The following is a 13688-nucleotide window of genomic DNA, read 5'->3' on the forward strand; positions in this document are numbered from 1 at the left end:
TATATATATATATATATATACCCGGGCAGAAAAATGTCAAAGAGGGACAGAAACAACTGGAGGCTCCCTGCGATTGTTTCCAATTAGAGGGGAGGACGCGTGGAGACGTCTCTTCGCAACGCGAGGGGCAATTACGCAGCAGTGATGGTATCGATTATTGAAATCGGATAGATGGTGCTGATGATGCTGCTGGCGATGAATTCTCCTCCTCGAAATGGTCGGCTTGGAGATTGAACCAACGCAGCAGCCACTTCCGGAATAGATAGAGGTGGGGGGGGGGGGGGGGGAGAGAGAGAGAGAGAGAGAGGAAAGGAAGAAAGAAAAATGAAAAACCCTGACCGTCATCCGGTAAACAAGCAGCTAGTATTATTTTGTCTCCCCCCCTCCGGTCATCCATCCCTCTCCGGTGGACACGGTGTCCGTCTCCCCGGGATCCCAGCAGCTCCGGCGGCTTTGTTATTGACCAGGCGTCGCTGTCCAGGGTGCTGATCTCCCCCCTGTGATGACGCGTGGGCTGCGGCCACATGCACGAGCAGGCCCGCGAAGTACGAACCGGACCTGGAGCCCAACACCGTGTGTGTGTGTGTGTGTGTGTGTGTGTGTGTGTGTGTATGACTTCCTCAAGTCCCCATAAGATCAATCATTACATTTTAAGTTGAAGACATGTTTTAAGGTGTGAGTGTGTGTGCGTGTGTGTGTGTGTGTGTGTGTGTGTGTGTGTGTGTGTGTGTGTGAGAGAGAGAGTGTGTTTGTGTGTTACTTAAATATTACTTTTGTCGTCTTCCTTATGTGGACACAAAAAGCAAGTCCCCACGAGGTGATGAATCAATACATACTGTAAATCATCATACAGTTTAAGTTGAAGAAGTTTCAAGGTGTGTGAGTGTGTGTGTGTGTGTGTGTGTGTGTGTGTTATGTTGTATGGACCTAAATATGTTCACTCAGTTACATTAGGGGGACTTGACTTCCTCATGGGGACATATAGAGCAAGTCCCCATAAGATAAATCATTACATTTGAAGGTGAAGACATGTTTTAAGGTGTGTGCGTGTGTGTGTGTGTGTGCGCGCGTGCGTGCGTGTGTGTTCTTAAAGCAACACACACAGGCCCAACATGGCAATAAGTCATTACATGAAGAGTCCTAGTTATGACTTATGAATCTGTCACATTATGTGCAGGTAACTTACAACTGTACTTACAGTAGGTAAAACCGACTCAGTCCAATCCGACAGTCCTGAAATTAATATTTCATGAAAGTTTAAAAATATTTTTTGTTGTCATCGTTGAGATGTTGATTCAACTGTATGTTCATTTTAGAATACGTAGTTTGTTGTGATCAGAAATAGTACGGCATAACACTCACAGGTGGTTTTATAATATTTTGTTCATTCCATTTATATCAATATCATATCAATGTCATTTATTTAACAGCTTTTAGTTACTTTGCAGATCAAGATTTTATTTGCAAATCATGTAATTCTGAAACAGAAAGGATCGTGAATTAAACCCTCTCAAACAGAAGTTGACGGCAACCAGCTACAATAACAAAATGAAATTTACACATTAACGCGTTGCCAACAATATAATATATGATGATAATAATATTCACAGGAGACATTTTGAGTCATGATAAAAACTTCTACTCGTGATACTTGGCTCAACATTAAAACCTTTCCACTGTAGTACTGCTGCTTTTAAAAGACGTGAATACTCCGTTCACCACTGCCCGTATTGGATCAGTACTTGGTGTCAGCCGAGGGCCAGAGTTGAGTCATCCGGAACTCTCCCTGGAGCTTCAACACGTGCCCCACAAACTCCTCCATGTCCAGGTTCCTGCAGCCGCAGGCGATGCTGCAAACAGCAGAGGAGGAAACCGGCCCCGGCGCCGTTCATCAGCAAAGGCGAGACAAGGTAATTAGGGAAGCAACACGGGCAAAGGTCCAGAGGTCACTTCAATCTGCAGTTTGTGGAGACGCAGCGGCCTCGCCGCCTCCCCGTCTCACACTCGCACTCTCTCACGCTCCCTCGTTCTCCTCCACGGCAGCTCGCTCCCACAGAACATCCCCCCGTTGCCACTGCTCTCCATTGATTTTTTTTCACACTCTCTGCCGGTTACAGATATGGATTCATCTAAAGCATAACGGTTGATTGTGAGAGGCAATGCCAGACCCCCCCCCCCCCCCGGGCTATCATGCCACGTTGTTTTCCAACACATACTGCGCCGAATGCATAGGAGTTACACTCTTTTGCCGGGTGACGACCCAGTAGGGGATCATGAGAGTGGTGTCATTGTTTGTTTATGGACTGTGGTCCACTACAGCAGCGGGCCGGTGAGTTCTTCTACAGAGCAAAGGGAGTTTATTGAGAACAACATTTTTGCTTTAACACACAGCAAAAATTTGCAGCACACACAACGCGGTTCTGAAATGTGTGTATAGTCTATGATGACTTGCAGGCGGTACAATGTGTGGGAGGGTTATTTTATGATGATGAGCGTTGGTGACAAATGCTAATGAGGCGAACATTTTAAAAATAGTCTGAATGTAATTCGACGACAGAAAAACCTCCTGCTTTTATAAGATGAAGATGTCATGTCTGCTCACCAGGAAGTCACATTTATGTTTAATGTACTGGAAAGCTGAATTCCTCTCTCTCTCTCTTCCCCTTCATCCTCCAGTGTCCACAACTGCTTTTCAAAACAGCGTCTTCATACTCAAATTCGTACTCCACATCAACTTCTTTTCATTTTTTCTTTCTTAACTGGTTGTTTTTGAACGAGATATTAACACTGCGTCATGATAAACCTGATATTGTTACAATGCTTTTTATACAGTTGAACTTCCAGTGTTTAGGTTGGATTATTGAAAACTGCCACTCAAAATGGCAGAAACTGGAATGGATTTAATCTGCAGCCATTTCAACAATTTATTACAAAACCCATATTTTACTTTTTTACAGTCATTTTCTTTCTAAGAATTTCACTGATAGCTGACTGTTAAATGTGTTATAATTTACTTTTTACCTAACTTAAGATTTGACTGTTTATCTCTTACTTCTAGCTTTTTTTTAACATTTCAACTCCATCACTTAGCTCACTATCAGTTAGGCTACTTTTAACTATCGATCATGAACTGTTTACCTATTTATTAGACTACTACTTTAACTAATTACTTTAAACAATTTATCCATGATTTCAATTGTATTATTTATTATTTCTTTTATTTAAAGTGCATAACTAATCCATTACTATAGTTTTTTATTCTTTACATTTAACTTACGTTACCATTGGCTACAGAAGTGATGTTTATCCATTACTTAAGCTTATCTACATCAATTTAGCTAATTGTTTATCCATAACTAACTTAGTTCGAGTGTTTATCCATCACCTTTGGCTGACTGAACTGTTTATCCATTATCTACGTTGACTGTTTAATCTTTTACTAAGATAACTTTTAAAACATAACTTTACCCCTTTCAGCTGTTATGTCGGCTTATTGACTTCATCTTTTACATTTAACTAATTGTTTATCCATGACTACTTATGTCAGGTGTTTATTAGTTATGTTTAGCTTACTAATGGCACTGTTAATCCACTTTTATTCAAACCATTCATCCATTACTTTTACCTAATCATCTGAACAGTTTATCAATTTCAGCAAGCTACACCTGTTTCACCATTACTTATGATTATGTCTATTTAGAACTTATTATTTATTGCATTTTACCATTTTATTTGGCTATAAGTTACTTTTGACCAGCTGTATATTTTACCATGTAACTAAGTGTCAGACTATAAGACATCAGTGCCTACATACTGTTACTGGACAAGATCCTTCAAGTTCTGTATTTTTGTACAATTTTTACTTACTTTCACTTTACACAATTTCACTTTTTACTTTGACTTCATATGTATACTCCTCTACATTTCAGAGAATAGGCATACATGTTCTTTTTTTTTACTCCATTACATTTATCTGGCAGCTGAAGTTACTACTTACTTTGCAGATTGAGATTTTTTTTTAAACATTGATTCATTGTTATAGATTAAACTAGACAAACCCGTGTAAATTGAAATTAGCGCAATCAGCTACACCAATTCATAGATAATAATGATCTAATAATATAATAACATGACAATGACATGACTCATTCTGCAGAATAAGTACTTTTAATTTTGATACCTAAGGTAGATTTCGAGGGAATTACTTTTTGAATGCTTTTTTAATAGCCTTATAAGAATTGATTTCAATCAGACTCCCATAATCAGATCATTTGGTGATTTCAACTCACATGGAGGCAGAGGTATCAAAAAATGACCTGATTAACTGATATCATCAATGTGAAATACCACTTTAAGACGTGAATAACTGAATAACTCCCTGCATGACCTGTGCTGCGCTCCCATCTGACGACTCACAACATGCATCTCTGCTCTGTTTCATTATTGATAGGCCATATTGACCCGTTTGTCTTCCCCTCGCTGATGAGACTGATTCGCCTTCCTGTTTGTCGGCGCGGACCAGTGAGGACAATATAGATCCAGATACAAACCTGTTAAAGCCACACGAGTTGATCCTCAGCGATCACCTTCCCCAAGTCCGAGGAAACTGAATTTGATTTAGGATGCAGCCGGGGGAAAAAAGAACACATTTTCTTTTTCCACATGGGAACTGCTGATCAGCACAATCTGAAACAGTCAGCTGTGGAAACAGAGTAAGCTTTACTTGAGTGTCTCTACAGCATTTGTTACCTTGTATTACAAATTAAACTAGATTTCATTTTATCATACACTTCAGAGGGAGGACGTGCTGATTGGGGTTCGGTGGATGGGAGATTCTACATTGACCATAGGTGTGAATAGAGAGTGAATGGTTGTTTGTCTCTGTATTTGATGGATAAAGCAGTATAGATGATGGACTGATGGATTCAAGAGGAAAATTTAAGATGCGTTAGTGTACAACTTATATTCATTCAAAATGTTTGGGGCTAAAGTATTGCGAACCAAATAAAAAACCTAATTTCAAAAGAATAATTCAATACGACAATATAAAACAAAGGGAGATTTCATTGAAAGACATTCCTCCAAGTCATATTGATTTTACCTCACTTGTACCATTATTTATTATTTATGGTGTATTGAGTTACCTTATTTTCAACCCTGTACATGGTGAGTTTAAAAACAGATCAAGAGAAAATAAAATATTCCAATATAGCTGAGAGATTATTTCGTAAACTACCTAAGCAGTATAGGGTTTGTATTTTTTTAATAAGGTGAAGATATAATAAATTATTCCACCACTGGAAATAGTATTATTATAGGAAACAATTTGTAGGTTCCTATAATGATCTGATGTGGCCTCATCATGCCCCCCCTGCTGAAAGCTATACATAATTAGCTCTGCCTATAGGACTGGCCCCTCGTAAAAAAAAAAAGAAAAAATTCATGACAGCACGGTGATATAATGAACCAAATGCTTTAAGATCCTGCCTTTTTTTCACGCGCTCACAGAGCCGCATGCTATATCTGTAATAAGAGGACAGATGGCCATCCCTGTTGGTGCAATTCTTCAAAAGCTTTCTCCGAGCTGATACACCCGGCATATGGACATGCATCACAGGGCGGGTACTGGCACTGGGCCCTCAGGAGAACACGCTGACAGGACAGGGGATGGGACTGGTGGTGCAGTTTCCAAAAATGCTGGTCCCCGGCCACCGGACGCACTCAAGACCCAAAGCCCTGAGCAGGCACATTTCACTTACATACAATGTTCCTGCGTCTCAGGAAAAGGGAGCGGCAGGTGCTCCGTGGCAGGGGGTATCCAACGCCCGGGATTAGGTCACGCCTTTACGTGAAGGGTGGCGACGCACCGGTGATGGCGACAGTCTGCCACGGGCCATTAGGACGAGGGCCGATGAGCAGTTTATCCTCATTTAGGACAACCTTGGTTGAAAAGGTATCAAGATTATTTCCTTGTGTGTTTTCTCACCCTGGCCCCCGTCGGGGTGTACTTGAGCTCTCCTTCTGCTCTCCCTTCACCGGCCCAGCCCAACCCCATGCCCCCAACGTCACTGGACCCATCCAAGCCGAGGGGATGAATGGCCTTCTGAAGGAATATCACAGGGAATCAAGACCAAACTGCTTTAATTACACAGCAGCCACGTTGATGTTATCCACCTTCAACATGGATGCAATTAATCAGTGTGACAATAGTCACTGGGGGGGGGAAGAAGAAAAAACACACCTCCCTGCTCCCGTCTTCGGGTGTTTACTCGTGTCAGAACAGGGCAGGAATAACGGAATGCTGGAAAAAAGACATCGCAGCTGCAGACGCCGCGCTGCCATCGTGTGGTCAAAGGTTTGCATGGTTTTTTCAGGTGTTCACCAGGTTAAAACACATGCAATTTCTACCCACTCATATCACCCAAAGTATGACGGGTGATAACGAAAACCGGGAGGGGGGGGGAATTTAAGAGCATATTCCTGATACAATAATGATTTAATTGTTGAACATGACCTGCGCCAGGATAAGAGCAGGAGGTGGATGGATGAATGTGTTAATGGATTAAAACGAAAATGAGTTCATTGAAGGTGAGAGGTCTGGAACAACAGTAGAGGATTTCCCAGACAGTTTTTTGATTCGGCATTACTGCTCACAGGAGGCTAGAAAATAATATTTACCCTCGTACTTCTATGAGGAAACCTTAATCAATATTTTTTCAACATACAATCTCAAAGTGAGATAGGTTAGCAACAACATCGTTACGCCATTATGGTCATTAAGTCAATTATTGTTACGGAATATGCACATAAACAACGACACGAGAGAAACGGTTCCCAATTTGAGGTTTTATTATTTGGAAAAATTAAGTCTCAAAAATTCAAGATACATTTCAAGAACAAGTGCACACAAATTCAAAGTGAGGTGTGTTACATGACACAATGCTTTAATGTTTAAGATCTGTCAAAATGCTCGTTTACACCCACCAGCGATAACTCCAAAAACCAGCAGCAGGAAAATCCACATCAGCGAAGTTGACAGGTTCAAGTAAGACAAGTAAATTACAGTTTGTGTTAGTTCCTTTAAGTAAAAACTGACTCGAAAGAGAGAAAGAAAAAAACATAATGAAGAAAGAATTAATGAGCAGTGATTTATCAACAGGGAAACATCAAGCGAGGCATTCAAAATGATATCATCAAAACTACAACATAACTCAAACTTATCATCAAACTTAATTTAAATAGATCCTGAAAATATTTAACACGTCTTTACAAAGCATTTTAACACTGATGAACGGAAAAGAGCTGATAAGCAACAGAGGACACAATTATGTCGGCGAAATAAATCCACAAAAGTATAATAGTTTCAAATATTAAAAAAGGAGAAGAATTTTCACAATTTACATAAAAACTGGAATATGTTTTGCAATAAGCAGTTTTGGCCAAATTCACCCAGTTATTTGAAATCAAACTCACATATTACTTCTTTTCTTTTGTGATTTCTTCCAGTTACACAGGAGAAAATGACGCGTACCTGAATGCACTTTTTTTAAACAACCAGAATCTATTCTAAGCAACATCACAAATGAACATATTAAATACAGGAAGGGTGAATTATCGTGGCCTTCAAAGACCTCAACTATGCAGGCGAACCTCAGAGCTAGAGGGGCGATGGACACACGGCAAAACCCACCGAGGAGGATCTCTATGAACTACAGTAGTTAAAGATAATGTACAAACGACAAGGCTGCAGTCCGTCGGCATCCTAATATCTCTTGACTGTTAAAAGTTAGTCGGCTCAGTTACAGTTCATAAATATGAGAACCAGAATGACTAGAAACTACATGAGCTAAAAACTATTCTTACGCCCTAAACCTGTTCAAATGTGTGGCATCTGGAAAAAACACACCCACGTACGTTTTAAAAGAGAAAAAAAAATACTTCACACCACACGTCCAGTATGTGTCCTCTCTGCCGACCTCCTCGTCACACTGAACATGTCTCGAGTTCTGAGTTCTACACGTCACTGACACGACTGACCAGGAGCACACGTGATGTTTAAGTGGTGGCCACTACATTAGAGACGAGGAAAACATTTTCAAGGTGCATACGAGTTTATGTGTTGGACAACGCACAGTCACTTGGTTGGTGTGTGTGTGTGTGTGTGTGTGTAATGAGGTCAATGACGTTTGACTGTGCGGGCGTACGACAACATGCAGAGCTCGATAAATATTTGGAACCTGGCTGGGCCGCAAACAGGAAGTCTGCTACTCGAATCGAGGCTGGGTCGTGATACCAAACGAGTCGCACAACTTGGTATTACAAGTCATCCTTTCATACACGAGTATACAGGTCTTTTAAGCTTCAGCTCTGGCCAATTTGTTTGTTTTTTTAAATTCTGGACAGGGAACGGGTTCCTCTCAATCTCAGGTGAACGTGTGAGTATTTGTCAGGTGCAGCGTGCACTCGTTCATTCTCTTGTTGTTGTTGTTGTTGTGGTGGATGGTGTGAATCTGTATCATATGCCTGAGTGTCGGCCTCAAGGTGTGCACTGTTGTGTGTGTGCCAGTGAGTCTGGAACACTACACTGGGGACAGACTATAGGAAAGCACTTGGGTTCGCTCGCGGATCCTTCTGGTTTCTGTAGCGCACGGCGAGCCACACTCCGAGGATCTGCAGGGGTGTGAAGGATTACACGTTAGACGAGGTTCAGTTTTTTTTATGATCAAACACAAGCACGATGTTCTGTTTTTGGAGAAGCAGGGAATTGAAAAACAAATCTTTGGGAAATCTTGTGGCAACAGAATCGTTCAGAATCGGTCACAGCTGCTGGAGAATCGTGACCGATTCTCCAGCAGCTGTTTTGGGACAGAAGGGAGGCATTTGTGTTTTTCTCTTTCTCAAGAATCACTTACTCCTCATTTAAACTATCAATTTATCAACGAGTGAAGTCCGGCGGTGTATTATAAATCAAAACCAACATTTTATCTACCCGCGGCCCGTTGATCCGTTACACCGAGTATAAATCCGGCTTCAGCTTGTGTGTGTGTGTGCGCGTGTGTGTGTGGACATCACACTGCTGCACTGTGCAGTTTTATATCCAAATATAATGATGTAAACAACGGGCAACAGACTAAATCTGCTAGAAGATAAGAATCACAATTATATATCAAGTATTCCCCCCTCCCACCCATAAAAACCAACAACCCGGTGTTTACTGGATGACTTTGATTTGACATTGATGATGATAACTTTCCATTTGGCAAAGCGGAGCCAACCGTCCATTTAGAGTGAAACCCTATACCGCACTATCAAGACATTTTAAGACTCGTTATTGAATGATTAAATGAGCGAACGATAAGAAGAAGCAGGTCTGAGGACTCGGACACTCACCTCTGTGAAGCTGAAGAAGAGCCCGACGCCCCCAAGGATCTTCAGAGCCTCCGTTGCATGATTCAGCATCTTATCCCCACAGGAGTAACAGGTACTATTGTTTTTGCATAACTGGAGTGAAAGACAAAATAAAAGGGAAGGAAGAGAGAAGGTCTTTAGTCTTGAGCAGCGTGAGTCAACTCGTTTGCGAGCCAGGCCAGTATTAGCTACCAAAGATCCTTTCTGAGAACCGTGGCCTCCTTTTAGCTCAGCAATATTTATCTATGATGCAAGTGAACGGCTGAACATTACATTTAATATGAATGAACAGAAACAAAATATGGTTAAATTCAGCAGGAATCAAAATATGCATCTGTGCTATTCAAGGACTTTCATTAAAGGGTGACAGTTTTCTTTCCTGATGAAAAATGTGATATTTAAGACTCACAGCTGGGCAGTTTTTCAAATCCTGTTCAAACTGTACGCGACTCTCTGTCACATTTAGCAGCCCGCAGCAGTTGAGCTGACTCTCCAGATCCGTCTTAGTCTTGTTTTCCAACATTCCCCACGTAGAGTTCAGAAGAGCTTCCTGGAAAAGCAAAGAAGACCAAAGACAATAAATAATAATAATAATGAGCTGGTATAAACTCTTAAAGCAATTATCTACGGAGACATGAACACGCTTTGATTAATGTTGGAAGTTAACGTGGCTGCAGAGCAGAGGGGAGTCTGCTCACCTGCTGCCCGCGGTTCATCGCCAAGCAAGAACAGGAAACTCCAAATTGGAAGAGGAAGACGATGAAGAGAATCACCATGTACTGAGAGGAGAGAGGTCAAAGAAACAACAGGCACAACAAAACGAAAAGAAAGAGACAACAAAGCTGCGACTCCATCAAAAATAAACCCCCGCAGTACTTTCGCTCTTTGAAGTGAAAAGGATACGAAGAAAAGCATCACTTGGTGGTGGTGGATTGCTCCGATGAGTCCCACAATGGCGATGAGCAGCAGGAAGAAGCCCACAGCGATGACCCCTCCGATGATGTGGATGCTCGACACCAAGCCGAAACCCTTCCCCCATGCTGCTACTCCGATCAGCAGCAGCCCCACCAGCTGCAGGGAGCAGAGGGAAGGAAGTTAACCAGAGTCAGCTGAGGTGACGCACATCCAAAACAGAGCTCATCACACAGTTCACACCGCCGACGCTTATCCTGTCGACACTATTCAGGTCTTTGGGAATCTCGTTGCTGATTAAAATTCAAGTGTATGTAAATAATGCATGTGAAGCAGAGAAAGAAACCAGCCGACTAGAGTGTCCAGGTTTAAGGTTCGCAGCTTTCCTCGTGGCCCCAAAGTCACACGACCGCTAGTCACCGGAAAGTTTTTACTTAGGTTATGATCTAGAGCTGCAACAGTTAATCGATTAGTAATCGATGACTAAAATGAATCACCAACTATTTTGATAATTAATTAATCGTTTCAAGTAGTTTTTTTTAGGAAAGGAGTCAAAATTCTTAGATTTCAGCTTCTTAAATGTTGATGGACAAAAACAACTGCTACAGGTTTGACAGTGCCGAACAAAACCCCACATAAAAAAAACAATTGAATACACAATGTATGGTCCAAAAACTTTTCAATACTTTTGGTTTATTGGTGTATAACATCACCCGACAGCCAGCAATCACAGGCAAAACATGTCTATAAGCAACATTACTGTCTACAGCAGGCAAAATATTAATGACTCCCTTAATATCAATCTAAGGTATTTTTCCAATAGAGTCAATTTTGAGAGTTTAAAACCTGCAGGTGATTCTAGCTGTGAGCCTTTGCGTTTAATCGATTACATTTTGAGGCTTCAATGTTAAAAACCGACAGTAGGGATGATATGGCCTAGAATAATTTTTATACAGGCCACGATAAGCAGCAGATAAATTGACAAATTACTAATAAATTAGAGAACATTTTTCTGATGGTACTGGAGATTTCCCTGCCATCTAAAACAAAATTACCATAAAAATGATTAGGGCGTTATCACACGTTTCTCACAGTATGAAAGATTTATTTTAAAAAAACAGAAGGGATGGCAAAGACAGAATTATGCTTAAGATCAAGTACAGCCTAGAGATAAATTTCAGTTTGTTTACATGGGACTTGACTGAGGATTTTTCCTGCCAGGTTTCGCTGAAATCAGCTGCACAAAACTATTTCACGTTACTGCTTGAGACGGGCCTGCTAGAAAAAAAAGAGACTATGGATACCTTTTACATTGTGTTTTAGGGTACTTTATGAGGGGAGCTACAACAAAGACTTTGAGGCCAGCACATACAGAATATAGAGAGATAAATGCAAAATACAGCTTTTCAATTTGACCACAAAGACTTCGGTGTATGTATGAGTGTAGGAGTGTGAGGTGATTTACAGAGGTGATGTTTTGCAACAGCACAGTGGCACCGGATGTCATCAGTACAAGAGGATACGTGGGCTCCTTTATCTCTAATCAGGTTTCAAGGGAGTTTGTAATAAAACACACACACACACAGTGAGAGAGAGAGAGAGCGAGAGAGAGAGAGAGAGAGAGGAGCTGATTAAATCTTGTCGTGACAAGCCCGAGTGACTGTTGTGACATCGGCTGTGGACGATGCACCACACGGGCTTGTCACACTGGAAGTCAGCTGGTGGCCTCGCGGCTAACGGGAACGTCTCACAATGGCGATAGCTAACAGGCTAATGCGCTAAGAGCACTACACTTCTCTACATCGCGGCGGAGTCTACTCAGCTAACGCCACTCAACACCATCCTCCCTCTACGTATACGTTACAGACCAGAGTACATACCGACAGTCACCGACGGGGGGGCGGGGGGGACAACAACAAAAGACGAAATCAGTCAGTTATATTCCTGCTAACACTAAGCTAGTTAGCCCGGGCTAACTAGGCTAGCCGTTTGCCCGGGCTAACTAGGGCTAGCATGATGGTCCATTTTGTTCACTCACCATATAAACCACATTCAGGGAACAGAGGGCATTTTTGGAGCAGGTGAAGCCGCCACAGACCATGTTCGTAACAAAATCCTGCGTCGGTCGCGTCAGGCCGGAGAGTAAAGACTGTCCCGTTTATTTTAGAAAAAAAACGCCAAAGAGAACCGTGCTGCCTGTCTGCGGACGGCGACAACGTCTGTGTTGACGGTCGGCAGGAGAGGGCGTGACGGATGACGTCATTGTACGCACGATGACGCCTGGGCGTCAATTACGTCATCGTTGTTTAAAAAAAATAAAATAAAAAAAAAATGGACCAATTATAGAGCGGATACATTTAATGAGCCTATGGCTATTGGTCAGGACCGGAGCAGAGCCGTCCAATGAGAGTGGCGACTACGCCGTTCAATCCAATGGATCTTTTTTTTTTCCAGCAATGGCGGATCATGGAGCCTCTCAAAAGTTCCCGGAAGTGAGCAGCAGCAGTGTATCAGAGTAGCAGCAGAATGGAGTCATTGGACCTTCTGTGTTGCACTTGTGACGGGTAAGACATTTCAATAATCAGATTGTATATTATCAGCACATCTGAATCAAATCAACTGAATAATTTCACTGTAAAAAACGTATTGACTAACTACATAGAGTAACTACACAGGCATGTCATCTGCTTCATTGTAAATCAATATATTTATTGACTACTAATTACAAAAAATCGCGTTTCTGTCACTCTGAATAATGGATTCTAATTGCACGCCAAGAACTTGAGAGTCACGTGACGTGCAAAGCATTTTGGACTTCCGTTGTCGCAACTCTCATTAGACGGCTCTGGGCCCGAGCTGCCAACAAGCCCTGCTGTAATCATAGGATTTCTTGTTGCTTGTACAAATGAATTGGCACTAAATGTGCTCGAAAAGTTGTTAAAAAAAGTTGCACACGCGTCAGAACTGGTAAAAAGTTTGATATTTTAGGGGTTTCGGGCATGGACGTGCCTAAATGACTCAATGGCGCCCCCTACCACATTTCAAACTCAAGGCCCCCAGCTTTAAATTTGATGTAGATGAACGGAATTTGGTAGGCACTTGTAATATGGCAAGACCTACAACAAAGCCCCCGGCTGGCATTACCGCTGACCAACAGGAAGTTGGCCATTTGGATTTTAGTGTGCAAATTTGTAATTGTATTGTATTGTATTGTAACAAACTCTTTTAAAAGGTTCTTGATTTGTTTCCCCTTTTTGGTTTAAAAAAAAAGGTGTGAGTGTCTTTGTTGTTGTTTTCTATCTTTTTGTAGCTTTTTGCATCTCTTTTTGTGGTCATTATGCTTCTCTTTGCAGGTGTTATGTGTCACT

At 41.6% G+C, this 13688-nt stretch overlaps 1 protein-coding gene across 1 annotated transcript; it reads right to left on the reverse strand.

Annotated features, from left to right (window-relative positions):
- Positions 1-6826: 6826 nt before the first annotated feature.
- On the reverse strand, positions 6827-12574 carry tspan31 (tetraspanin 31). Its single transcript, XM_035645345.2, has 6 exons — positions 12359-12574; positions 10312-10479; positions 10107-10187; positions 9818-9958; positions 9391-9501; positions 6827-8670 (listed from the first exon to the last, which is right to left on the reverse strand). The coding sequence occupies exons 1-6, from the start codon at positions 12419-12421 to the stop codon at positions 8596-8598; spliced, it is 639 nt and encodes a 212-aa protein (XP_035501238.2). The 5' UTR covers positions 12422-12574; the 3' UTR covers positions 6827-8595.
- Positions 12575-13688: the final 1114 nt, after the last annotated feature.

The sequence above is a fragment of the Scophthalmus maximus genome, chromosome 3 (assembly GCF_022379125.1).
Source record: "Scophthalmus maximus strain ysfricsl-2021 chromosome 3, ASM2237912v1, whole genome shotgun sequence".
NCBI classification, from domain to species: Eukaryota; Metazoa; Chordata; class Actinopteri; order Pleuronectiformes; family Scophthalmidae; genus Scophthalmus; species Scophthalmus maximus.